The sequence below is a fragment of the Mobula birostris genome, chromosome 8 (assembly GCF_030028105.1).
Source record: "Mobula birostris isolate sMobBir1 chromosome 8, sMobBir1.hap1, whole genome shotgun sequence".
In the NCBI taxonomy this organism is placed as follows: Eukaryota; Metazoa; Chordata; class Chondrichthyes; order Myliobatiformes; family Myliobatidae; genus Mobula; species Mobula birostris.
In genome coordinates, this window is record NC_092377.1 from 4,415,714 (window position 1) to 4,442,129 (window position 26,416).

Genomic DNA, 26,416 nt, shown 5'->3' on the forward strand with positions numbered 1-26,416 from the left:
ACAGGTCCATCAGACTGGTTCTATATGCATACCTTGATACTGAGCTTAGATGAAATTTGAATTTTGAACTTTAAACTTTGAGAAGACCAAGCCAAGATCACAGAGGGAAATATCTCGGGCTCACGCTGGCATTCGAAGCTTTTCCAGTGACGTATTTATTTATAAACATGTGTTTCTGTTGCTGGGCCTTTAAGAAACATCTGGTAAGCCAGTGTTTGTTGTTCTTTGGTCTGGGCCAGCAGTCCAAACTGCCAGTCATTAACATATCACAGATGTTCGGGAACTGAAATAAAGCATCCAATAGAAAATAAATCGACAAGGAACAGGAGGGCAGAACATCTCAGCACCAGGAGAGGAGAACGGAGCCGTTCCCCTGCAGCCGTCGGTCGGCCTCAGAGGGACTGCGGAAGGGCAAGGGAGGTACCAACGGCCAGAGACCACCAGGGAACGAGTGCAGGGCAGGAGTGGCTGGGAGACAAGGGTCTGTCTGATTCATAGCCGTGTGACTCCAAGGTAATATTCTGCGAGTGAGAGAGGGAGAGATGGAGTGGGGGAGAGAGTGGGAGTGAGAAAGGGAGAGATGGAGAGAGGGAGGGAGAGATGGAGTGATGGAGGGAGAGTGGGAGTGATGGAGTGAGGGAGGGAGGGAGATGGAGTGATGGAGGGAGATGGAGTGAGGGAGGGAGAGATGGAGTGAGGGAGGGAGTGATGGAATGATTGAGAGAGTGGGAGTGAGGGAAGGAGAGTGGGAGTGAGGGAGGGAGAGTGGGAGAGAGGGAGGGAGAGTGGGAGAGAGGGAGTGAGGGAGGGAGAGTGGGGGAGAGGGTGTGAGTGAGTGAGGGAGAGTGGGAGAGATGGAGGGAGAGTGGGAGAGAGGGAGGGAGATGGAGTGAGGGAGGGAGAGTGGGAGAGATGGAGTGAGTGAGGGAGAGTGGGAGAGATGGAGTGAGGGAAGGAGAGTGGAAGAGATGGAGTGAGGGAGGGAGAGTGGGAGAGATGGAGTGAGGGAGGGAGGGTGGGAGAGAGGGAGGGAGAGTGAGAGAGAGGGAGTGAGGGAGGGAGATGGAGTGAGGGAGGGAGAGTGGGAGTGAGGGATGGAGAGTGAGAGAGTGGGAGAGAGGGAAGGAGATGGAGTGAGGGAGGGAGAGTGGGAGTGAGGGAGGGAGATGGAGTGAGGGAGGGAGATGGAGTGAGGGAGGGAGATGGAGTGAGGGAGGGAGAGGGAGTGAGGGATGGAGAGTGAGAGAGTGGGAGAGAGGGAAGGAGATGGAGTGAGGGAGGGAGAGTGGGAGTGAGGGAGGGAGATGGAGTGACGGAGGGAGAGTGGGAGAGAGGGAGGGAGATGGAGTGAGGGAGGGAGAGTGGGAGAGATGGAGTGAGGGAGGGAGAGTGGGAGAGATGGAGTGAGGGGGGGGGAGAGTGGGAGAGATGGTGAGGGAAGGAGAGTGGAAGAGATGGAGTGAGGGAGGGAGAGTGGGAGAGATAGAGTGAGGGAAGGAGAGTGGGAGAGATAGAGTGAGGGAAGGAGAGTGGAAGAGATGGAGTGAGGGAGGGAGAGTGGGAGAGTGAGAGAGAGGGAGTGAGGGACGGAGAGTGGGAGAGTGGGAGTGAGGGATGGAGAGTGAGAGAGAGGGAGTGAGGGAGGGAGAGTGGGAGTGAGGGATGGAGAGTGAGAGAGTGGGAGAGAGGGAGGGAGAGTGGGAGTGAGGGAGGGAGAGAGAGGGAGTGAGGGAGGGAGATGGAGTGAGGGAGGGAGAGTGGGAGAGTGGGAGTGAGGGAGGGAGAGTGAGAGAGAGGGAGTGAGGGAGGGGGAGCGAGGAAGGGAGAGTGGGAGTGAGGGAGGGAGAGTGGGAGTGAGAGAGTGAGGGTGGGAGAGAGGGAGTGAGGGAGGGAGAGTGGGAGAGATGGAGTGAGGGAGGGAGAGTGGGAGAGTGAGAGAGAGGGAATGAGGGAGGGAGATGGAGTGAGGGAGGGAGAGTGGGAGAGTGGGAGTGATGGATGGAGAGTGAGAGAGTGGGAGATAGGGAGGGAGATGGAGTGATGGAGGGAGAGTGGGAGTGAGGGAGGGAGAGTGAGAGAGAGGGAGTGAGGGAGGGAGAGTGGGATTGAGGGAGGGAGAGTGGGAGTGAGGGAGGGAGAGTGAGAGAGGGAGTGAGGGAGGGAGATGGAGTGAGGGAGGGAGAATGGGAGAGTGGGAGTGAGGGAGGGAGAGTGGGAGAGAGGGAGGGAGATGGAGTGAGGGAGGGAGAGTGGGAGGGATGGAGTGAGGGAGGGAGAGTGGGAGGGATGGAGTGAGGGAGGGAGAGTGGGAGAGATGGAATGAGGGAGGGAGAGTGGGAGAGATGGAGTGAGGGAAGGAGAGTGGAAGAGATGGAGTGAGGGAGGGAGAGTGGGAAGTGAGAGGGAGATGGAGTGAGGGAGGGAGAGTGGGAGTGAGGGATGGAGAGTGAGAGAGTGGGAGAGAGGGAGGGAGGGAGAGTGGGAGTGAGGGAGGGAGAGTGATTGAGTGGGAGTGAGGGAGTGAGAGTGGGAGTGAGGGAGGGAGAGTGTGAGTGAGGGAGGGAGAGTGTGAGTGAGGGAGGGAGAGTGAGAGAGTGGGAGTGAGGGAGGGAGAGTGAGAGAGAGGGAATGAGGGAGGGAGATGGAGTGAGGGAGGGAGAGTGGGAGCGAGGGGGGAGAGTGGGAATGAGGGAGGGAGAGTGAGAGAGTGGGAGTGAGGGAGGGAGAGTGAGAGAGAGGGAGGGAGAGTGGGAGAGGGAGTGAGGGAGGGAGAGAGAGAGTGGGAGAGAGGGAGGGAGATGGAGTGAGGGAGGGAGAGTGGGAGAGATGGAGTGAGGAAGGGAGAGTGGGAGAGATGGAATGAGGGAGGGAGAGTGGGAGTGAGGGAGAGAGAGATGGAGTGAGAGGGAGTGAGTGGCAGTGAAAGATGGAGAGATAGAATGAGAGAGAGAGTGGCAGTGAGAGAGGGAGAGATGGATTGAGGGAGAGGGAGTGGGAATGAGAGAGGGTAGGATGGAGTGAGGGAAAGAGTGATGGAGTGAGAGAGAGTGAGAGAGTGTGGGAGAGATGGAGTGAGAGAGGGAGAGCTGGAGTGAGAGTGAATGGGGGACTGAAGAAGATGGAAGGAGTGTAACAGTGGGGTGGGAGCTGTCCTGAGCCTGGTGAAATGTTGTGGGTTTCTTGGATAAATACAGTCCCCAGTTGATGGTAGAGGCAGATACATTAGAGACATTTAATAGAACCTCAGAGAGACACTTTGATTAAAGAGGAAATGAGGGTTCTGTGGGAGGGGAGGGTTAGATTGATTGTGGAGTCGGTTAAAAGTCTGACACATCATGGTCTGAAGGACCTGTTCTGTGCTGCACTGTTCTATGTACAGAGGGTGTAGATGTGATTTTGAAGTATAACTGTCCTTCCCATCTCTAGCCCATCATGAGGTTTGACTGGTCCCTGCTGTGGGCACTTGCAACAGTGTTTCTCCCTGGCACCTGCAGTCAGAGCGCAGAACGTCATGGATCAGAGATCAAGCCTGGGGACTTGGTCTTCCCCCTGATGTTAAATGAATCGGTCCTGGCTGACGATGTGACTTGGCTCCTAGTGCCGGGCCAGGACCAGGTCTTGGGCTCCTGCTCCATCACCCTGCTGACCAGCACAGTGACCACACCCGATGGGCAGCCGGGAGCCGATCTGGCCACCCAGGAGGATCTGAGCCCTCTGAAGGGATTGATGGATGGTACCGGCTCTGCCTTGGAAAGTCTCATGGTGGCAGTGGAGGAGGATATAGGGAGAAGCAGCTACCAGTCGGTGATTTCCAAAGGCCTGCTGGACGTCCAGCAGCAGAATGCGGTGTCCGACAACATCATGGAGGAGATCAGGGCGAGTCTTGAGGCGCAGCAGCCCACAGAAAGTCTTCTCGCCAGGTCAGTGCCGGTTACCGCCATAAATGCAAACCAAAAGGTGATAGTTCATTACTGGCTGGGTTCATCACCGGGGGAGGTGGGGGTGAAAGGATTTCCGAAAAGTGAGAGTACAGGTGAGATACACTGTCCCATCGTACACTCCTGGATCAGCCCAAGAGTGAAGATCACTCCACACAATCCCATCACACACTCCCGGGACAGACCAAGTGTTAAGATCACTCCACACCATCCCATCACACACTCCTGGGACAGACCAAGAGTGAAGATTACTCCACACCATCCCATCACACACTCCTGGGACAGACCAAGAGTGAAGATCACTCCACATCATCCCATCACACACTCCAGGGACAGACCAAGTGTTAAGATCACTCTACACCATCCCATCGCACACTCCTGGGACAGACCAAGAGTGAAGATTACTCCACACCATCCCATCACACACTCCTGGGACAGACCAAGTGTTATGATCACTGTACACCATCCCATCACACACTCTCAGGACAGGCCAAGAGTGAAGATCACTCTACACCATCCCATCATACACTCCCAAGATCAGAAACAGAGTGAAGCTCCCTTTAAGTTTTGACCAGCAATCAATCCAGACATTGGAAATTTTTTTTCGTTTTTTTTATTATTAATTTTTTATTGCAACACCAACAAATTACATTCAATACAACCAGTTGCCAATTACATTTTGACTGCTTAACCCAGCCACCTCCCAACCTTCATCACCATCCCCTCTCCACCCCTCTCTCCCCCCTATCCCTCTCCCCTCCACCAATCAACTGAATAGTAGTACATACACAGACAAAGCATTCCTATTTTAACAAAAGATTTTTTAAGTTAGATACCAAAGTTGTCCACATTAAGATTGTGTTTGGTCGTGTATCATTTACTCTTGCTGATGACAGTTCCAGGTAAGAAATGTCCAAAAAGCTCCAAAACCAGTGAATACTTGAAATATGATGGGGAAGTTTCCAATGCTGGACTACAATCTTCTTAGCTGCAGTCAAGAAATTTGAGAGGGGGGCGGGATTTCACTCAGGTCCATAACTCGAGTAGAAAAGAAAGCAGTGGGTTGCTTCAGCAAAATAGAGGTTTAACAGTGACCAATTGGTGTTTGGGATTGATTAGCAAGAGCAAATTGAAGGAAGGCAGGGGCAAGCACAGCACCCATTGTCTGAGAAGACAGAGTTAGAGTGGTGATCTTGAGGCTGTAGATCTTCAGAGATGAGAGGGTTCAGGCAGAGAGAGCAAAGGAAATAAATGCTCTTGGTTAGGTTCTTTTTTCTCCTTCCACTCTTCATTTCTTCTCAGTTAGGACACTAGAGATTTCAGGCAGGATAGTGCAATGCACCTCTTCTAGGATATGAGAAAGCTGGGAGACCGCCAGTGTCTCTGACCACTACAACTGTGAGAAGTGCATTCAACGGTAGCTTCAAACAAACCTTGTTAAGGAGTTGGAGCTGGAACTGGATGAAATCCTGATCATTCAGGAGATGAAGAGTGATAGATCAGTCATATAGAGAGGTAGTTACACCCAAGGTGCAGGACACAGGAAACTGGGTGACGGTCAAGAAGGGGAAAGGGGTTACGGATCCAGTGCAGAGTACCCCTGTGGCCATCCCCCTCAACAACAGGTATATCACTTTGGATACTGTTGAGAGGGGTTTATCTAACAGAGGAAAGTCACAGTGGTTGGGTCTGGCACTGAGCCTGCCTCTGGGACTCAGAAGGGAAGTGGGGAGAAATGGCATGCTGTGGTGGTAGGAGAACTGTTAGTTAGGGGAACAGCCAGAAGGTCCCGTGGGTGGGAACGAGATTGTTGGATGGTTTTTTACCACCCTGTTGCCAGAGTCAAGGATATCTCAGATCGAGTTCTCAGCATTCTTAAGTAGGAGGGTGAACAGCCAGACGTCGCGGTCCATGTAGGTGCCAATGACTTGGGTGAGACAAGTGACAAGGTTCAGCATAGGGAGTTCAGGGAGTTAGTTGCAAAGTTAGAGGGCAGGACCTCCAGGGTTGTGATCTCAGGATTGCGAATATTGTGTTCAGCTAGTGAGGCCAGAACTAGGAAGATTATACAGTTTAACTGTATCATACAGTGGCTGCACAGTTGGAGTGGGAGGGAGGGCATGAGATTTTTGGATCATTGAACTCTTTTCCAGGGAAGGTGGGACTTATTCAGAAGGGACAGTTTGCACCTGAATTGGAGGGGGACTAATATCCTATTGGGAAAGTTTGTTAATGCTGCACGGTGGGGTTTAAACTAGAGTTACTGGGGATTGGGAACCAGACTGCCAGAACAGTTAGTGGAGAGACTGTGGAGACAGATGTTGGTAAGAGCTCAGACATAATTAGGAATCAAAAGATTGAGCATGGTGTGACTGGTGTCCTGAGCTGCAGATATTTCCATGCAAGAAGTTTCCTAGGAAACTGCTGAAGATGAGGTAGCTGGTTTACAAGCAGAGACATGTGTAGAGGTGAGGCTATTGATATGGCAAAATTGCAGAGTACAGGATAGGTTGCAATGTAAAAGGTGGACAAAATCAAAAAGGACAGAAAGCATTATGTTTGAATGCATGCAGTATAACAAATAAGACAGATGAACTTGTAGCACAGTTGGAGAATAGCACTTATGGTGACATAAGTATCACTGAATCATGGCTGAAGGAAGATTATAGCTTGGCGCTGAATGTCCAAGAATACATATTGCACCAAAAGGACAGGCAAAAAGGCAGAGGCAGCCGAGTTGCTCTGTTGGTAAAAACTGAAAACAAACCATTAGAGTGAGATGACAGAGGATCAGAAGGTGTTGAATCATTGTGGTACGAGCTAAGGAACTGCAATGGTAAAGAGACCTTGATGGTAGTCGTATAAAGACCCCCATTTGTAGGATGCGGTCTACAAATTACAATGGGAGATAGAAAATGTATGCCAAAAGGGCAATGTTACGATAGTCATGTGGGATTTCAATAATCATGGGTAGATTGGGAGTTTCCAACAAATAGGGTTGGTGTGCCGGAGTCTATGATGCCACAAAGACTCAGACTCGACTTAACAACTGAATAACAACAAGGAGTGGGAAAATCAGGTTGGTGTTAGATTCCAAGACAGGGAACTTCTAAAAGGCCTATGAGATGCCTTTTTAGAGCAGCTCATGGTTGAGCCCACTAGGGGATCAGCTATTCTGAATTGGGTGTTGTACAATGAACCAGAATTGATTAGAGAGCAGAAGGTAAAAGAACCCTTAGGGGGGGAGTAATCAAATTTATCCTGAAATTTGAGAAGGAGAAGCTAACATTAGATGTTTCAGTATTACAGTGGAGTAAAGGGAATTACAGAGACGTATGACAGAAGTTGACCAGAGTTGATTGGAAAAGAACACTGGCATGGATGATGACAGAGCAGCAATGGCTGGAAATACTGGAAGCAATTTAGAAGGCGCAGGATAAACACATCCCAAAGAGGAAGAAGTATTCTAAAGGAAAGATGACACAACCGTGGCTAACAAGAGAAGTCAAAGCCAAAATAAAAGCCAAAGAGAAGATATATGATAGAACAAAAATTAATGGGAAGTTAGAGGATTGGGAAGCTTTTAAAAACCAACAGTGCAACTAAAAAAGTAATTAAGGTAAAAACGGATTAGGTTCAATAGGTTCAATTTAATGTCAGAGAAATATATGCAATATACATCCTGAAATTCTTTTTCTTGGAAACATCCACGAAAACAGAGGAGTGTCCCAAGAATGAATGGCAGTTAAAAGTTAGAACCCCAAACCCCCCCAGCTCCCTACTTCCAATCAGAAGCTGCTGCAAAGCAACAACCCCGCCTCCCCCACCAGCAAAAAAAGCATCAGCGCCCTCTACCGAGTACTCAAGCATTTGGCAAAGCATCAATAAAGACACAGATCTGCTGTACACAAAGACTACTCGTTAACCCAGTATTCGATATACCACAGGCTCTCTCTCTCCCTAATAAGAGAAGAAGAGGTGTCCCCGTTTCATAGCAATAGGGGGGACATAACAAAACAGCTCACCGATTTATGGTGTTAAAAGTCTGCTGTATCGCTTTTTCCGAGCTCTGTGCCCAAAGATTTTGGGTCTTTGGGCACACAGCCAGCAGCTAGCTCGCTGCTTACGATCTTCCGTCTCCCACAACACACCAGTTTTCTGTGGTGGCACCAACCTCGAACCTGCTCACTTCTAGAGCCATGAAAATCCGACACCCTGAAGGCGTGCTACTCTTCTTGGCTTCGTCCTTGGCATATTTCGTGAGGACCCGAGAATGGGCTCCATTCCCGCCATGAACTGATATCAGCGTGTAACTCCAGGTCAGGGTCTTCAACAGAACCCTGAAAAGGGAGAAAAAAAGGATATTAAAGATAGAAATAGAGCTGCTTCCAAAGATGCAGACAAAGGGGTCGCAATTAGGCACCATCATACTAAGCTTCACCCTCTGAATACAAAAGTAAGCTAGCTAAATGCAGGGAAATGTACTGTGGACATATGGTCGATGTTAAGGGATCTCTTGCTGGATGTTAGGGATAAATTTGTCGCAGTGTGGAAGATAAACAATGGTGGGGTGAAGGAACCATGGGTGACAAGTGAGGTGGAAAATCTAGTCAGGTAGAAGAAGCAGCATACAAGAAAGGAGCTTAAGAAGGGCTGAGGAGAGCAAGAAGAAAGAGTTCTTCTTGGACTAGAAGGGCCGAGATGGCCTGTTTCCGTGCTGTAATTGTTATATGGTTATATGGTTAAGAAGGGGGCATGAGAAGGCCTTTGTGAGTAGAGTAAAGGAAAACACCAAGGCATTCTTCAATTATGTCAAGAACAAAATGATGACAGGAGTGAAGGTAGGACCAATTAGAGATAAAGGTGGGAAGATGTGCCTGGAGGCTGTGGAAGTGAGCGAGGTCCTCAATGAATACTTCTCTTCTGTATTCACCAATGAGAGGGAACTTGATGAAGGTGAGGACAATATGAGTGAGGTTGATGTTCTGGAGCATGTTGATATTAAGGGAGAGGAGGTGTTGGAGTTGTTAAAATACATTAGGATGGATAAGTCCCCGGGGCCTGACAGAACATTCCCCAGGCTGCTCCACGAGGTGAGGGAGGAGATTGCTGAGCCTCTGGCTAGGATCTTTATGTCCTCGTTGTCTACGGGAATGGTACTAGAGGATTGGAGGGAGGCGAATGTTGTCCCCTTGTTCAAAAAAGGTAGTAGGGATAGTCCGGGTAATTATAGACCAGTGAGCCTTACGTCTGTGGTGGGAAAGCTGTTGGAAAAGATTCTTAGAGATAGGATCTCTGTGCATTTAGAGAATCATGGTCTGATCAGGGACAGTCAGCATGGCTTTGTGAAGGGCTTATCGTGTCTAATAAGCCTGATAGAGTTCTTTGAGGAGGTAACCAGGCATATAGATGAGGGTAGTGCAGTGGATGTGACCTACATGGATTTTAGTAAGGCATTTGACAAGGTTCCACATGGTAGGCTTATTCAGAAAGTCAGAAGGCATGGGATCCAGGGAAGTTTGGCCAGGTGGATTCAGAATTGGCTCGCCTGCAGAAAGCAGAGGGTGGTGGAGGGAGTACATTCGGATTGGAGGGATGTGACGAGTGGTGTCCCACAAGAATCGGTTCTGGGATCTCTGCTTTTCATGATTTTTATTAACGACGTGGGGGTAGAAGGGTGGGTTGGCAAATTTGCAGATGACACAAAGGTTGGTGGTGTTGTGGATAGTGTAGAGGATTGTCGTAGATTGCAGAGAGACATTGATAGGGTGCAGAAGTGGGCTGAGAAGTGGCAGATGGAGTTCAACCCGGACAAGTGCGAGGTGGTACACTTTGGAAGGACAAACTCCAAGGCAGAGTACAAAGTAAATGGCTGGATACTTGGCAGTGTGGAGGAGCAGAGTGATCTGGGGGTATATGTCCATAGATCCCTGAAAGTTGCCTCACAGGTAGATAGGGTAGTTAAGAAAGCTTATAGGGTGTTAGCTTTCATAAGTCAAGGGATAGAGTTTAAGAGTCACGGGGTAATGATGCAGCTCTATAACTCTGGTTAGGCCACACTTGGAGTACTGTGTCCAGTTCTGGTTGCCTCACTATAGGAAGGATGTGGAAGCATCGGAAATGGTACAGAGGGGATTTACCAGGATGCTGCCTGGTTTAGAGAGTATGCATTATGATCAGAGATTAAGGGAGCTAGGGCTTTACTCTCTGGAGAGAAGAAGGATGAGAGGAGAGGAGACATGATAGAGGTATACAAGATATTAAGAGGAATAGATAGAGTGGACAGCCAGTGCCTTTCCCCAGGGCACCATTGCTCAGTACAAGAGGACATGGCTTTAAGATAAGGGGTGGGAAGTTCAAGGGGGATATTAGAGGAAGGTTTTTTTACTCAGAGAGTGGTTGGTGCGTGGAATGCACTGCCTGAGTTAGTGGTGGAGTCAGATACACCAGTGAAATTTAAGAGACTACTGGACAGGAATATGGAGGAATTTAAGGTGGGGGGTTATATGGGAGGCAGGGTTTAAGGGTTGGCACAACATTGTGGGCCAAAGGGCCTGTACTGTGCTGTATGTTCTATGTTCTAAAAATATTAAAGAGGATACCAAAGTAGTTTTTCAGATACATAAAGGTTAAAAGAGATTGCATATTGGACCATCGATAAATGATATTGGGAAGTTAGTAATGGGGCAGAAGAACTGAATAAGTATTTTGCATCAGTCTTCACTGTGAAGGACACTAGCAGTATGGTGGAAGTTCCAGGTGTCAGATGTCATGAAGTGTGTGAAGTTACCATAACTGGAGAGATGTTTCTTGGGAAACTGAAAGGTATGATGGTAAATAAGTCACCTGGACCAGATGGTGTACACCCTAGGATTCTGAAAGAGGTGGCTGAAGAGATTATGCAGGCATTATTAATGATCTTTCATGAATCACTAGATCCTGGAATGGTTCTGGAAGATTGGAAAGTTACAAATGTCATTCCAATCTTCAAGAAGGGAGAGACACAGAAAAAAGTGAACTGTAGGCCGTGGTGTACAAAGACTGTTGTACATCTAGTCAAGAAGAAAAGAAGAGCTTACGAAAGATTAAAAATCTAGGTGATGATGGCGATCTAGAAGATTATCAGGCTAGCTGGAAGGAGCTTAAGAATGAAAGTAGGAGAGCCAGAAGGGGTCATGAGAAGGCCTTGGCAAGCAGGATTAAGGAAAACCCCAAGGCATTCCACAAGTATGTGAAGAGTAAGAGGATAAGCTGTGAGAGAATAGGACCAATCAAGTGTGACAGTGGAAAAGTGCGTATGGAACCAGAGGAGATAGCAGAGGTACTTAATGAATACTTTGCTTCGGTATTCACTACGGAGCAGGATCTTGGCGATTGCGAGGATGACTTACAGTGGACTGAAAAACTTAAGCATGTAGATATTAAGGGAGTGGATGTGCTGGAGCTTTTGGAAAGCACCAAGTTGGATAAATCACCGGGACTGGATGAGATGTACCCAGGCTAATGTGGGAGGCAAGGGAGGAGACTGCTGAACCTCTGGCAATGATCTTTGCATCATCAATGGGGCCGGGAGAGGTTCCAGAGGATTGAAGGGTTGCAGATGTTGTTCCCTTATTCAAGAAAGGGAGTAGAGATAACCCAGAAAATTATAGACCAGTGAGTCTTACTTCGGTGGATGGTAAGTTGATGGAAAAGATCCTGAAAGGCAGGATTTATGAACATTTGGAGAGGCATAATATGATTAGGAATAGTCAGCATGGCTTTGTCAAAGGCAGGTCGTACCTTACGAGCCTGATTGAATTTTTTGAGGATGTGACTCAACACATTGATGAAGGAAGAGCAGTAGATGTAGTGTATATGGATTTCAGCACGGTATTTGATAAGGTACCCCATGCAAGGCGTATTGAGAAAGTAAGGAGGCATGGGATCCAAGAGGACATTGCTTTGTGGATCCAGAACTGGCTTGCCCCCAGAAGGCAAAGTGTGGTTGTAGACAGGTCATATTCTGCATGGAGGTCAGCCACCAGTGGAGTGCCTCAGGGATCTGTTATGGGACCCCTACTGTTTGTGATTTTTATAAATGTCCTGAATGAAGAAGCAGAGGAATGGGTTAGTAAGTTTGCTGATGACAGAAAGGTTGGAGTTGTTGTGGATAGTGTGGAGGGCTGTCAGAGGTTACAAGGGAAATTGATAGGATGCAAAACTGGGCTGAGAAGTGGCAGATGGAGTTCAATTCAGATAAGCATGAGATGGTTCATTTTGATAGGTCAAATATGATGTCAGAATATAGTATTAATGGTAAGACTCTTGGCAGTGTGGAGGATCAGAGGGATCTTGGAGTCCGAGTCCATAGGGCACTCAAAACTGCTGCGCAGGTTGACTCTGTGGTTAAGAAGGCATATGGTGCATTGGCCTTCATCAATCATGGGATTAATTTTAAGAGCTGAGAGGTAATGTTGCAGCTGTATAGGACCCTGGTCAGACCCCACTTGGAGGACTGTGCTCAGTTCTGTTCGCCTCACTACAGGAAGGATGTGGAAACCAAAGAAAAAGTGCAGAGGAGATTTACATGGACGTTGCCTGGATTGGGGAGCATGCCTTATGAGAAGTGAACTCGGCCTTTTTTCTTTGGAGCGGCGGAAGATGAGAGCTGACCTGACAGAGGTTTACAAGATGATGAGAGGCATTGATCGTGTGGATTGTCACAAGAGGGCACAGTTTTAAGGAAGTTGGTACAGAGGAGATCTCAGGGGTAAGTTTTTTTACGCAGAGAGTGGTGAGTGCGTGGAATGGGCTGCCGGTGACCGTGGTGGAGTTGGATACGATAGGGTCTTTTAAGAGACTCCTGTATATGTACACGTAGCTTAGAAAAATAGAGGGCTATGGGTAACCCTAGGTAACTTCTAAGGTAAGGACATGTTTAGCACAGCTTTGTCGGCCAAAAGGCATGTATTGTGCTGTAGGTTTTCTATTCTTCTCTATGTTGCTATGTAGGCCAGTTAGTGGGAAGACGTTGGAGTCGATTTTCAAAGATGAGTTCTCAGGGTACTTGGAGGCACATGCTAAAATAAGCCATAGTCAGCTTGGTTTCCTCAAAGTAAAATTTTGCCTGATAAATTTGTTGGAATTTTTTGAAGAAATAAGAAGCCGCTTAGACAAAGGAAAATCAGTTGATTTCTATATTTCAATTTTAAGGAGACGTTTGATAAGGTGCCACACCTGAGGCTGTGTAATAAGCTATGAGACGGGTAAGATTCTAGCATGAATAAAGCAGTGGCTGACTGGCAGGAGGTAAAGAATGGGATAAAGGGAGCCCTTTCTGTTTGGCTGCTGGTGACTAGTGGTGTTCCACAGTAGTCAGTGTTGGGATCGATATTTTTTCTATTATATGTCGATGATTTGGATGATGGAATCAATGGTTTTGTTGCAAAGTTTGCAGAAGACATGAAGATAGGTGGAGGAACATGTTGTTCTGAGAAAATAGAGAGGCTTCAGAAGGATTTAGACAGATTTGGAGAATGGGCAAAGAAGCAGCAGATGGAATACAATGTCGGGAAGTGTGTGGTCATGCACTGTGGTAGAAGAAATGAAAAAGTTGACTATTTTCTAAATGGAATGAAGATATGAAAAACTGAGTTGCAAAGGGACTTGTGAATCCTTGTGCAGAATTCCCGAAAGGTTAATTTGCAGGTTGAGTCTTTGGCGAGGAAGACAAATACAATGTGAGCATTCATTTCAAGAGGACCAGAATATAAAAGCAAGAGTGTAATGTTGAGGATTTATAAAGCTGTGGTGAGACCTCATGAGCAGGTTTGGGCCCCTAATCCGAGAAAGGATGTGTTGAAACTGGAGACGGTTGAAAGGTGGTTCATGAAAATGATTACAGGATTGACTGTCTTGTCATATGAAGAGTGGTTAATGGCTCTGGGCCTGTATTCACTGGAGTTCAGAAGAGTGAAGGGTGACCTCATAGAAACTTATCGAATGGTGAGGGGCTTTAATAGAGTGGTTGTGGAGAGGATATTTCCAATGCTGGGAGAGTCTAATACCAGAGGCCTCAGAACAGAGAGGTGTCCTTTTAGAATGGAGGTGAGGAGGAATTTCTTCAGCCAAGGAATTGGTGAATTTGTGGAATTCTTTGCCACATGCAGCTGTGGAGGCCAAGTCTTTATGCATATTTAAGTCAGAGGCTGATGGATACTTGATGTGTCAGGGAGTGAAGCGATACAGGGAGAAGACAGATGATTGGGGCTGAGAGGAAAAATGGATCAGCTGTGATAAAATGGCAGAGCAGCCTTAATGGGTGAAGTGGCCTAATTCTATTCCTATATCTTCCGGTCTTTCAGTACACCATCCCAGCACACACTCCTGTGATCAGAGACAGAGTGAACTACCTTCTGCACCATCCCATCAAACAGTCCCTGGGTCAGTCACAGCATGAAGCTTCCTCAACACCGTTTCATCAGACACTGCTACGGTCAGGCACAGAGTGAAACTCTCCCAACATTAATCCATCACAAATCACCACCACAGTGATAACATGGATTGAAGACAATTTCAAACACACTCAATGCTGTCCTACTTGAAAAATAAACAGGTTAGCTAAGATTTTTCATGAAACATAGGTCTTTATTCTTTGGAGCATAGAAGTTTGAGGGGGGAACTGATAGAGGTGTTTAAAATTATGAGGGGGATTGATAGTTGACATGGATAGGCTTTTTTATTGAGAGTGGGGGAGATTCAAACAAGAGGACATGAGTTGAGAGTTAAGGGGCAAAAGTTTAGGGGTAACATGAGGGGGAACTTCTTTACTCAGAGAGTGGTAGCTGTGTGGAACGAGCTTCCAGCAGAAGTGGTTGAGGCAGGTTCGATATTGTCGTTTAAAGTAAAATTGGATAGCTATATAGACAGGAAAGGAATGGAGGGTTATGGGCCGAGTGCAGGTTGGTGTGACTAGGTGAGAATAAGAGTTCAGCACAGACTAGAAGGGCTGAGATGGCCTGTTTCCACGCTTTAATTGTTATATGATTATATGGTTATATTTTCTAAGACTGGCCGGAACATGAATGAAGCCCTCAGTATTGCACTGGTTTTAGGCTATGAGCGGGTTAACTTTGTGCTTCCTATGTAAGATCCAGGATTGGAGCTGTGAATGATGTGTGTTTTCTGATGGCTCCTCCTTCCCAGGTTCAAGGAGAAGGTTGGGAAGATGGAAACAATGCTCCAGGCCATCCGTTGCCTTTCAAACCGAATGGAGCAGACATCGGATTCATTGGCCTTGGAGCTAGGAAAGTCACACCACCTGGAATCTGCACTCGGCAAAGAGTCTTAATGAAGGGATGGCCAGCCCCTGTGCTGGAATCCACACTTGCACCATGTCCAGCTGGAGTCTCTCGCTTGGCAAGGAATGGTTCAGATTCCACAGGGAGAAAGCAGCTTCAAAAATCCAGTGCACCCTTTTAAAGTGCAAGGTCAAAATCCAATATTGTTCAATGTCATCTCCAGAACTCAAGTGTAAAGGAGAATGAAAGAATTGTTTCTCTGGACCCAATGCAGCACAAAAAAAAAAAAAAAGATAAAGAACACGATAATAATAAAAACCACATTAAATATAAATTCATAAGATAGCTTCTATTCACAGATTGATTGTAAAGTGATGTTAGGCACAGGAGTGTCCATACATAAGGTGACTCCAACAGGAAATAATAAAGTAGCGGTGGTTGGGGGTGTGGAGGGGTGGATTACTGGGCAGAGGTGTTAATCAGCCTTACTGCTAGAGAAAAGTACCTGTTTTTGAGTCTGGTGGTCCTGGTGTGGATGCTACCTAGCCTTCTCCCTGGTGGGAGTGGGACAAACAGTCCATGAGCAGGATGGGTGAGCTCCTTTATGATGTTGCAACACTTTTCCACCACCTTTCTGTATTGAAATAATTCACAACATGTGTAGCTCGGGTGGGCGAAGTTTGGGTTGAGTTGTTCTCTGATCTTAGCAATTTAGTTGCAGAAATACACACTGACAACGTCTCCTCGCATGGAGATGAGACATTTGCAAGTAAATTGCCAAGATCGGCGATCAGCTCAACCCAACCACCTTTTTGTATATATTGGTAAATTGATTTATTATTGTCACAGACACCAAGATACAGTGAAAAGCTTGTATTCCATACGTTCATACAGATCAGATCATTACACAGTACATTGACGTAGAACAAGGTAAAACGGTAACAGAATGCAAATATAGTGTTCCAGTTACGGAGAGGGTGCAGTGCAGGTAAACAATAAGGTGCAAATCATAATGAGGAACACCGTCAGGTCAAGACTCTCTGCATATCATGCTATTCTGGGCACTGTTCAGTAGTCTGAATACTGTCCCTGAGCCTGGTGGTACGAACTTATAGGCTTTTATATCTTCTGCCTGATGGGAGCGGGGAGAAGAGGGAAAATCCAGTTGGGTGGTGTCTTTGATGATTACTAAGGCAGTGAGAAATCTAGTCAGAGTCCACAAAGGGGAGGCTGGTTCCTGTAATGTGCTGACCTGTGTCCACAACTCTCTGCCATTTCTTGCAGTCACAGACAGAGCAGTTACCATTGTAAGCTATGATATACCTGGATAGGATGCTTTCAATGGTGCATGGATCAAAGTTGGTGGGTTGACAGGGAAATGAAAAATTTCTGAAGCCTCCTGAGGAAGTATAGGTACCGGTGAGTTTCCTTGGCTGTGGCAGCAATATGGTTGGACTGGGACAGGTTGGTGATAAACTCCACAATGAAACTTGTCCCTTAAGTTCTTTGTGTCACTGACATAGAACTTAGAACACACCAGCTCAGTGTTGTGCCAACCTTTTAACCCACTCTAAGATCAATCAAACCCTTCCCTCCCACATAACACCCCCATTTTTCTTTCATCCACGCACTTATCTAAGAGCCTTTTAAATCCCTCTTCCACCAATCCCGATCCACACACCACCATCCTGTGTGAAAAAAACCTGCGTCTGACATACCCCCTATACAGTACTTTCCTCTAATCAATGTAAAGTTACACCTGGTGAATTTAGCCATTATGCTATGAGGTTGCTCAGATCCTGAGCTGTGATTACAGGAAGGATCTTGCTTTCCCCTCCCCTGATAATTACAGAGTGTTCTGCTTAAACATTCATCTCAAGGAGCCACCTTCCTGAGGATGCCCAGACCACTGGACCTTGCCCAGTCTACCCACTGCTCCCATCCCACCCTCTCCACAGCATCCAGAGATGGGAGCACAGTGTTTCCAATCCCCCTCCACCTGTACTCAGCTCACTTGCTGTCCCCTGCAACACCACACTTGTAGACCCAGTACCACTGCTCCCAAGTACCATTGTGCACACATTACACAGCATAGGGAAATGAGACTGACGTCCCATCAGGAGCTGATCCTAGATCCTGTCCAGCCTGTTCCGTGAATGTATGCTCACACACATGGACCCTGAACCCATCCTGACACTGTCCGTTAGAGGACCTCATCCACTCACACACAGTTCAAGTTCATTGTTATCTGCCTGTACATGTATACAACTAAATGAAACAATGTTCCCCCGATCACACTGTACCCACAATACACCTATCACACAGCACATAAACCAAACATTACCATCAATACATTAATAAAATATAAGGCAGTTTCCATAACACATAATGATGCAGGCAGCCAGACAGGGCACTCTCAGTGCTGCTCCTATAGAAAACTGTTAGAATGGGGATGGGAGGCCTTGCGTGCCTCAGTCTGCTCAGAAAGTGTAGACACTGCTCTGCCTTCTTCCTTAGTCATACTTCATTGATCCCCTGGGAAATTGTTTTTTGTTACAGATGCACCATAAATAATAAATAGTAATAGAACCATAAATACTTAAATAATAATATGTAAATTATGCCAGTAAATTATGAAATGTCCAGGACCAGCCTATTGGCTCAGGGTGTCTGACCCTCCAAGGGCGGAGTTGTAAAGTTTGATGGCCACAAGCAGGAATGACTTCCTATGACGCTCTGTGTTGCATCTCGGTGGAATGAGTCTCTGGCTGAATGTACTCCTGTGCCCAACCAGTACATTATGTAGTGGATGGGAGACATTGACCAAGATGGCATGCAACTTAGACAGCATCCTCTTTTCAGACACCACCGTGAGAGAGTCCAGTTCCATCCCCACAACATCACTGGCCTTACGAATGAGTTTGTTGATTCTGTTGGTGTCTGCCACCCTCAGCCTGCTGCCCCAGCACACAACAGCAAACATGATAGCACTGGCAACCACAGACTCGTAGAACATCCTCAGCATCGTCCGGCAGATGTTAATGGACCTCAGTCTCCTCAGGAAATAGAGACGGCTCTGACCCTTCTTGTAGACAGCCTCAGTGTTCTTTGACCGGTCCAGTTTATTGTCAATATGTATCCCCAGGTATTTGTAATCCTCCACCATATCCACACTGACCCCCTGGATGAAAACAGGGGTCACCAGTATCTTAGCTCTCCTCAGGTCTACCACCAGCTCCTTAGTCTTTTTCACATTAAGCTGCAGATAATTCTGCTCACACCATGTGACAAAGTTTCCTACAGTAGCCCTGCACTCGACCTCATCTCCCTTGCTGATACATCCAACTATGGCAGAGTCATCTGAAAACTTCTGAAGATGACAAGACTCTGTGCAGTAGTTGAAGTCTGAGGTGTAAATGGTGAAGAGAAAGGGAGACAGTCCAGGTTAGATCATTCATTATGTCCACACCAAGGAACTTTCTGCTCTTCACTCTCTCCACGGCGGAGCCATTGACATGCAATGGAGAGTGGTCAACATGTGCCTTCCTGAAGTGCATAATCATCTCATTTGTCTTGTCCATGAATGTAGTTTTTGCACCACTTGACAAGTCTGTCAACCTTCCCTTGGGATGCTGAGACATCATTGTTGCTGATGAGGCCATCCGTTATAGCATCAGCGAATTTGATGCTGTGGTTTGAGTTGGATCTGGCAGTGCAGTCGTGAGTCAATATTGTGAGCAACAATGGGCTGAGTGCATGCCTTGGGGGGCACCAGTGCTCAGCATGATGGAACTTGAGATGTTGCTGCCAACTCGAACTGACTGGGGTTGTTCCACTAAGGAGTCCAACATCCAGTTAGAGAGAGGGGTGTTGAGTCATAACGAGGACAGTTTACCCACCAGCTTCAGAGAGACGACTGTGATAAATGCCAAGCTGAAGTTGATGGACAGCATCCAGGCATATGAGGCATCATTTTCTTGATGGGTCAGGACAGAGTGGAGGGCGAGGCCTATGGCATAATCAGAGCACCGGTTTGAGCATTAGGCGCACTGGAAAGGGTTTACAGGACCTCACCCATTCCTTCACTGCTACACTGTCCATTTCAGGAACAACACCCCCCCCCCCCACCACAGACACAATAGACAATAGGTGCAGAAGTAGACCATTCGGCCCTTAGAGCCTGCACCACCACTCTGAGATCATGGCTGATCATCTACTATCAATACCCGGCTCCTGCCTTGTCCCCATAACCCTTGATTCCCCTATCCATAAGATACCTACCTAGCTCCTTCTTGAAATCATCCAGAGAAATGGCCTCCACTGCCTTCTGAGGCAGCACATTCCACACCTCCACAACTCTCTGGGAGAAGTTGTTCCTCCTCAACTCTGTCCTAAATGACCTACCCCTTATTCTTAAACTATGCCCTCTGGTACTGGACTCTCCCAGCATCTGGAACATATTTCCTGCCTCTATCTTGTCCAATCCCTTAATAATCTTATATGTCTCAATCAGATCCCCCCTCAATCTCCTTAATTCCAGCGTGTACAAGCCCAGCCTCTCTAACCTTTCTGCGTAAGACAGTCCGGACATCCCAGGAATTAACCTAGTGAACCTACGCTGCACCTCCTCCACAGCCAGGATGTCCTTCCTTAACCCTGGAGACCAAAACTGCACACAATACTCCAGGTGTGGTCTCACCAAGGCCCTGTACAAATGCAAAAGGATTTCCTTGCTCTTGTACTCAATTCCCTTTGTAATAAAGGCCAACATTCCATTAGCTTTCTTCACTGCCTGCTGCACTTGCTCACTCACCTTCAGAGACTGATGAGCAAGTACTCTCTTTTACAGGAACACCAACATGTACGCGTGCACACACACACAATGTCCATTACAGGACCTCAGCTACCCTTACACTATCCATTACAGGAACACCAACACACACACACACACACACACACACACACACACACAATCCATTATAGACAAGACAAAGGAGTAGAAGTAGGCCATTCGGCCCATCGAGTCTGCTCCACCACTCCACCATGAGCTAAACCATTCACCCATCTAGTTCCAATTTCCGTTTTTTTCCCCATATCCCTTCATACCCTGACTAATCAGATACCTATCAACCTCCTCCTTAAACACTCTCAATGATCGGGCGTCCACAGCTGTATGCGGCAACGAATTCCATAAATCCACAACCCTCTGGCTAAAAAAATTTCTCCTCATCTCTGTTTTAAATGGGTACCCTCTAATTCTAAGACTGTGGCCTCTTGTCCTGGACTTACCCACCAAGGGAAACAGCCTTTCCACATCTACTCTGTCCAACCCTTTCAATATTCAAAATGTTTCAATAAGATCCCCTCTTATTCTTCTATACTCTAATGAACACAGTCCAAGAGCGGACAAACACTCCTCACATGTTAGCCCCTGAATTCCAGGAATCATCCTCATAAATCTTCTCTGAACACTCTCCAACATCAGTACATCCCTTCTAAGATAGGGGGCTCAAAACAGCACACAGTATTCCCAATGAGGCCTCACCAGTGCCCCATAGAGCCTCATCAACACCTCCTTACTCTTATACACTATTCCTCTTGAAATGAATGCCAATATAGCATTCGCTTTCCTTACTGCCAATCCAACTTGGTGGTTAACCTTTAGGGTATCCTGCACAAGGACCCCCAAGTCCCTTTGCACCTCCGATTTTTGAATTTTCTCTCCATCCAAATAATAATCTGCCAGATTATTTCTTCTTCCAAAATGTACATCCATACATTTCTCAACATTGTACCTCATCTGCAATTTCTTTGCCCACTCTCCTAAACTGACCAAGTCTCTCTGCAACCTTTCCGTTTCTTCAACACTTCCTGCTCCTCCACCTATCTTGGTGTCATCCACAAACTTAGCCACAAAATCATTTAATCCATAATCTAAATCATCGATATACATTGTAAAAAGAAGCGGCCCCAACACCGACCCCTGTGGAACACCACTAGTAACCGGCAACCAATCAGAATAGGATCCCTTTATTCCCACATTTTGCTTTCTGCCTATCAGCCAATGCTCCACCAATTTCAATATCTTTCCTGTAATTCCATGGGCTCTCATCTTATTAAGCAGCCTCTTATGCGGCACCTTATTAAAGACCTTTTGAAAATCCAAATACACAACATCCACAGCCTCTCCCTTGTCAACCTTATTTGAGATTATCTCAAAAAATTCCAATAGGTTGGTGAGGCAGGATCTTCCCTTCATAAAACCATGCTGGCTTAGGCCTATCTTGTCATGCACCTTGAGGTATTTCATAACACCGTCTTTGAGGATCGACTCCAATTACTTTCCAACCACCGATGTCAGACTAATAGGCCGGTAATTTTCTTTTTGCTGCCTCCCTCCTTTCTTAACGGAACTCTTAGCGGAACTACATTTGCGACCTTCCAGTCCTCCGGAACCATGCCAGAGACTATTGATTCCTGGAAGATCATTTCCAATGCCTCCAACATCTCCAAAGCCAACTCCTTCAGAACCCGTGGGTGCACCTCATCTGGTCCAGGAGACTTATCTATTCTTAGTCCATTTAGCTTCCTAAGCACTTTCTCTCTAGTAATCTTGACTGTACCTAATTCTATTGCCTGAGACCTCTGGCTATCAAGTATGTTGCTAATGTCTTCCACTGTGAAGACTGATGCAAAAGACTCATTTAGTTCCTCTGCCATCTCTTTATTACCCATTATAATTTCTCCAGCATCATTTTCAATTGGTCCTATATCTACCTGTGTCACTCTTTTACTCTTATATATAAGACCACTCACATACATTGTCTATTACAGGACCTCATCCACCCCTACACTGTCATAGAACATAGAACAGTACAGCACAGAAGGCCATTCACTCCACAGTGTTGTGCCAAACCAGCTGAAAAGCAAATCAAAAAGACCCAAACACTAATCCCTCCTACCTACACCATGTCCATATCCCTCCATCCTCCTTACATCCGTGTGCCTATCCAAGTGTCTCTTAAAAACCTCTAATATATTTGCCTTTACAACCATATCAGGCAGCACATTCCAGCCATCCACTACTTTCTGAGGAAATAACTTACCCTTCACATACCCCTTGAACCTACCTACCCCGCTCACCTGAAATGCATGCCCTCTGGTATTAGACATTTCTACTCCGATAAACAGATACTCTCTGTCCACTCTATCTATGTCTCTCAAAATCTTGTAAACTTCTGTCTTGTAGATGAACCAAGTTTATCCAGCCTCTCATTGTAGCACACGCCCATTTAAAACAGACATCATCCTGCTAAACATCTTCTGATCCTCTCCAAAGCTTCAACATCTTTCCTACAGTGGGATGACAGAAATGTCCACTACTGGAACATCCACAACTGCAAACTTCCCATTACAGAAACTCACCCATGCACACTGTCCATTACAGGCACATCCACCCATACATTGTCCATTACAGAACCTCATCCATCCCTCCATACTCTTCAGTACAGACACATCTACCAACACTGCCCATTACAGGACCTCACCCACCCATCATTACAGGATTCCTCCCACCTCACCATACTTCTCATTGCAGGGTCTCATCTACCCACTGTCCCTGTGAACCTCCACTGAACCCTCTCCTATGTCAGTACATCTCTTCTAAGATGAGGAACCTAAAACTGTTCACAATACTCAAGGTGAGGCCTCACCAATGCCCTATAAAGCGTCAGCATCACATTGCTGCTCTTGCATTCTAGTCCTCTTGAAATGAATGCTAACATTGCATTTGCCTTCCTCATCACCAAGTCAACCTACAATTTAACTTTTAGGTTGATCTGCACAAAGAGTCATAAATCCCTTTGCATCTCAGATTTTTGGATTTTCTTTCCACTTAGAAGATAGTCTGCATATTTATTTCTACTACCAAAGTGCATGACCATGCATTTTCAAACATTGTATTTCATTTGCCACTCTCTTGCCCATTCTCCCAATCTGTCCTTCTGCAGCCCTTCTGTTTCCTCAACACTACCTACCCCTCCACCAATCTTCATATCACTTGCAAACTTTGCAACAAAGGCATCTATACCAACATCTAAATCATTTATATATAGCATAAAAAGAAGTGGTCCCAACACTGACCCCTGTGGAACACCACTAGTCATTGGCAGCCAACCAGAAAAGGATCCTTTTATTCCCACTCGCTGCCTCCTACCAATTAGCCAATGCTCTAACCATGTTAGTATCTTGCCTGTAATACTTAACTTGTCAATCACCCTCATGTGTGGCACCTTGTCAAAGACCTTCTGAAAGTCCAAATATACAACATCCACCGCATCCTCTTTATCCATCCTCCATGTAATCTCCTCAAGGAATTCCAACATGTTAAGGAAACTTTGTCCTATCTTGCCCTGTGTCACCAAGTACTCCATAACTTCATCCTTAAGAATTAACTCCAACATCCTCTCAATCATTGAGACCAGGATAACTGGTTTATAATTTCCTTTCTGCTGTCTTCCTCCTTTCTTAAAGAGTGGAGTGACATTTGCAATTTTCCAGTTTTCGGGCACCATGCCAGAGTGCAATGACTTTTAAAAGATCATTACTAATCCCTCCACAATCTCTGCCACTACCTCTTTCAGAACCCTAGTGTGCAGTTCCTCTGGTCTGGGTGACTTATGTACCCTTGAATCTTTCAGATTTTTGAGCACCTTCTTCCTTCCAATAGTACCTGCACTCACTTTTCTTTCCTCACACTCAACATATGGCACACTGCTAGTGTCTTCCACAGTGAAGACAAATGCAAAATATTCATTTAGTTCATCTGCCATCTCCTTGGCCCTGTTATTATTTTTCCAGCCTCATTTTCTAGCGGGCCTATATCCACGCTCATCTCTCTTTTACTTGTTACATATTTGAAAAAGCTTTTAGTATCCACTTTGATATTGTTTGCTGGCTTGCTTTAATATTTCATCTTTTCCCTTCTCATGATTCTTTCAGCTGCTCTCTGTAGTGATTTAAAAGCTTCCTAATCCTCTGTCTTCTGACTAATGTTTGTTTTGTTGTATGCCCTCTCTTTTGTTTTTACAATAGCTTGTCAGCCATGGTTGTACTATTTTGCCATTTGAGTATTTCTCTGTTTTTGGAATACATCTATCCTGCACCTTCCTCATTTTTCTCAGAAAACCACACCATTGCTGCTCTGCTGTCATCCCTGTCACCATCCCCTTCCAATTTACTTTGGCCAACTCCTCTCTCATACTACTGTAATTTCCTTTACTCCACTGAAATACTGCTACATCAGACCTTACTTTCTCCCTGTCAAATTCCAAATTGAACTCAATCATATTGTGATCACTTCCTCCTCAGGGTTCTTTTACCCTAATCACCTCGGGTTCATTACATAACATCCAAACCAGTATAGCTAATCCCCTAGTAGTCTTAATGACTAAGGACCTCACCTTCCTCTACACCGTTCATTACAGGACATCACTCACCTACCCACCCACTATCCTCTACAGGACCCCACCCACCTCCAGACCGTTCATTACCAGACTTCGTGCACCCATGCGCCATCCATTACAGGACCTCACACATTCACTGCCCATTATAGAACCTCACCCTTCTCCACACAGTTCATTACAGGATTTCACCCACCCGCACACTATCCACTACAGGACCTCACCCATCCATACACTACCCATGAACTCACTGATTCCCCCAACTACCAGCAGTGAAGGAAATTACTGCACCCCCAGCTGACTGCATTGCACACACCCATAACATTTTGACCATCTCTCCCCCATTATAACTACTACCCTGCCTTAGACAGGGACAAACCTCCTAATTTCTTGTTCACAGTAGATGCTAACTCAGACACACCCATTGCTGTGACAAACCCCCATACACTAGTTCAGCTCAGGGACTAACCCCATCCCACACACACACATACTGCTACAGCAACCCTTCGCTTCACCCTCACACGTAAAATTGTTGGTACCCAACACAATTGGACTAGAGAACAGATAGTAAGATTGAAATAGTTGGGGTGTTTCCAAGTGATGACCTTAGCCCAGTGCATGGAATTAATGTCTGTATTTGGAGAACAGGTTGACAATTCAGGAACCCAACTTCTTGACAATAGCATTGGTAATGCTCTTGTTACAATTTCTTCTCCTACGCTGTAGGTATTTCATTTCAGCAGTTGTCTGCAAAAGCGGTGTGTCCTACTGGGAGAATGTTTTGGTTTCGGCTAAAGATAAGAAGCCTGCTGTTCACTTTAGGAATGTTGTGTCAGCTAATCAGCGTGGTGGGATTTGGAGAACATTCCAGAGAGAGTGTGGCAGAGAGAGATTTGTGACAGACAGTAGTCTAGTTTGTGTTTTTTTGGACAGGAGCTGTGGAGAGGACAGAGGGAAGATGCCGCAGAATGCCATGGGAGGGACAGCCCTCACTGCAAGAAGCGATTTTTGCAGATGAATGGCTCCAAGGAGGAGGGCCAATACTCCTGAGGGAGAGCCAGTTGGTTTGAGATGACTTTGAGGGCAGTTCAGACTGTAACGGGTGCTTTCACGCAGACCATGGGTTCAGTGCCATGAATAATAGTTATACCCAGCTTTGGAAGAGACCATTTCCAATTGTCACGTGCACACTTAGACTGGTTTAACTGTAATGGGCCCTTTTTTATGTCTTTCTTTTCTTTTTCCTATTTACCATTCAATAAAGCTGAATTTAGTAAATATACTTCCTTTATAAGTAGTGCAGTGTACGATCTGTTATTTCTTGCCGACCAGTAACTGTGCATGGGCAGTATTTACACTTCAATCGAGGTCTCTTGAATCGGAACATCATGACGTTCCTGTTTGGTTGAATCCCAAGGCATACCAACCCCAGACATACTGTTTGTGAAAGGTGGCCTTCTCACCGCTGAGTCTCGTGGCTGTTAGCAGAGCCAGTGAATGAGCCAAGTTTGCATCAGAGCCCCAGTGAGGGAGCTGCATATATAAAATGGCAGCATGAGGTGTAGTGGTGAACACAACACTTTACAGTACAGCTGGCCTGGGTTCAGCTCCCGCTGCTGCCTGTAAGAAGCTTTTTAAGTTCTCCCATGGGTTAATCAGTCATTATAAATTGTCCCATGAATAGGTGAGGATTAAATTGGGGTCTCATGGGCAGCATGGCTGGAAGGCCATCCGG

At 46.4% G+C, this 26,416-nt stretch overlaps 1 protein-coding gene across 3 annotated transcripts; it reads left to right on the forward strand.

The window, feature by feature from the left end:
- The first annotated feature begins 203 nt into the window (after positions 1–203).
- On the forward strand, positions 204–15,574 carry LOC140202116 (uncharacterized). Of its 3 annotated transcripts, XR_011887002.1 has the most exons (5): positions 204–513; positions 3,427–3,920; positions 12,466–12,690; positions 14,285–14,535; positions 15,126–15,574. XR_011887002.1 is itself a non-coding variant. In XM_072266973.1 (3 exons), the coding sequence occupies exons 2-3, from the start codon at positions 3,433–3,435 to the stop codon at positions 15,268–15,270; spliced, it is 633 nt and encodes a 210-aa protein (XP_072123074.1). In that variant the 5' UTR covers positions 206–513; positions 3,427–3,432; the 3' UTR covers positions 15,271–15,561. The 3 variants fall into 3 exon arrangements, 1 of the variants encoding a protein (XP_072123074.1); XR_011887003.1 differs by lacking the exon at positions 12,466–12,690 and having other exon boundaries at positions 205–513; positions 15,126–15,570; XM_072266973.1 differs by lacking the exons at positions 12,466–12,690; positions 14,285–14,535 and having other exon boundaries at positions 206–513; positions 15,126–15,561.
- The last annotated feature ends 10,842 nt before the right edge of the window (positions 15,575–26,416 follow it).

What these genes read in the sequence shown, in the direction of transcription:
- LOC140202116 (XM_072266973.1), top strand. Translation starts at nt 3,433, where the DNA reads ATGAGGTTTGACTGGTCCCTGCTGTGGGCACTTGCAACAGTGTTTCTC. An exon ending in ACAGAAAGTCTTCTCGCCAG is followed by an intron (nt 3,921 to 15,125) that starts GTCAGTGCCGGT and finishes CCTCCTTCCCAG; the next exon opens with GTTCAAGGAGAAGGTTGGGA.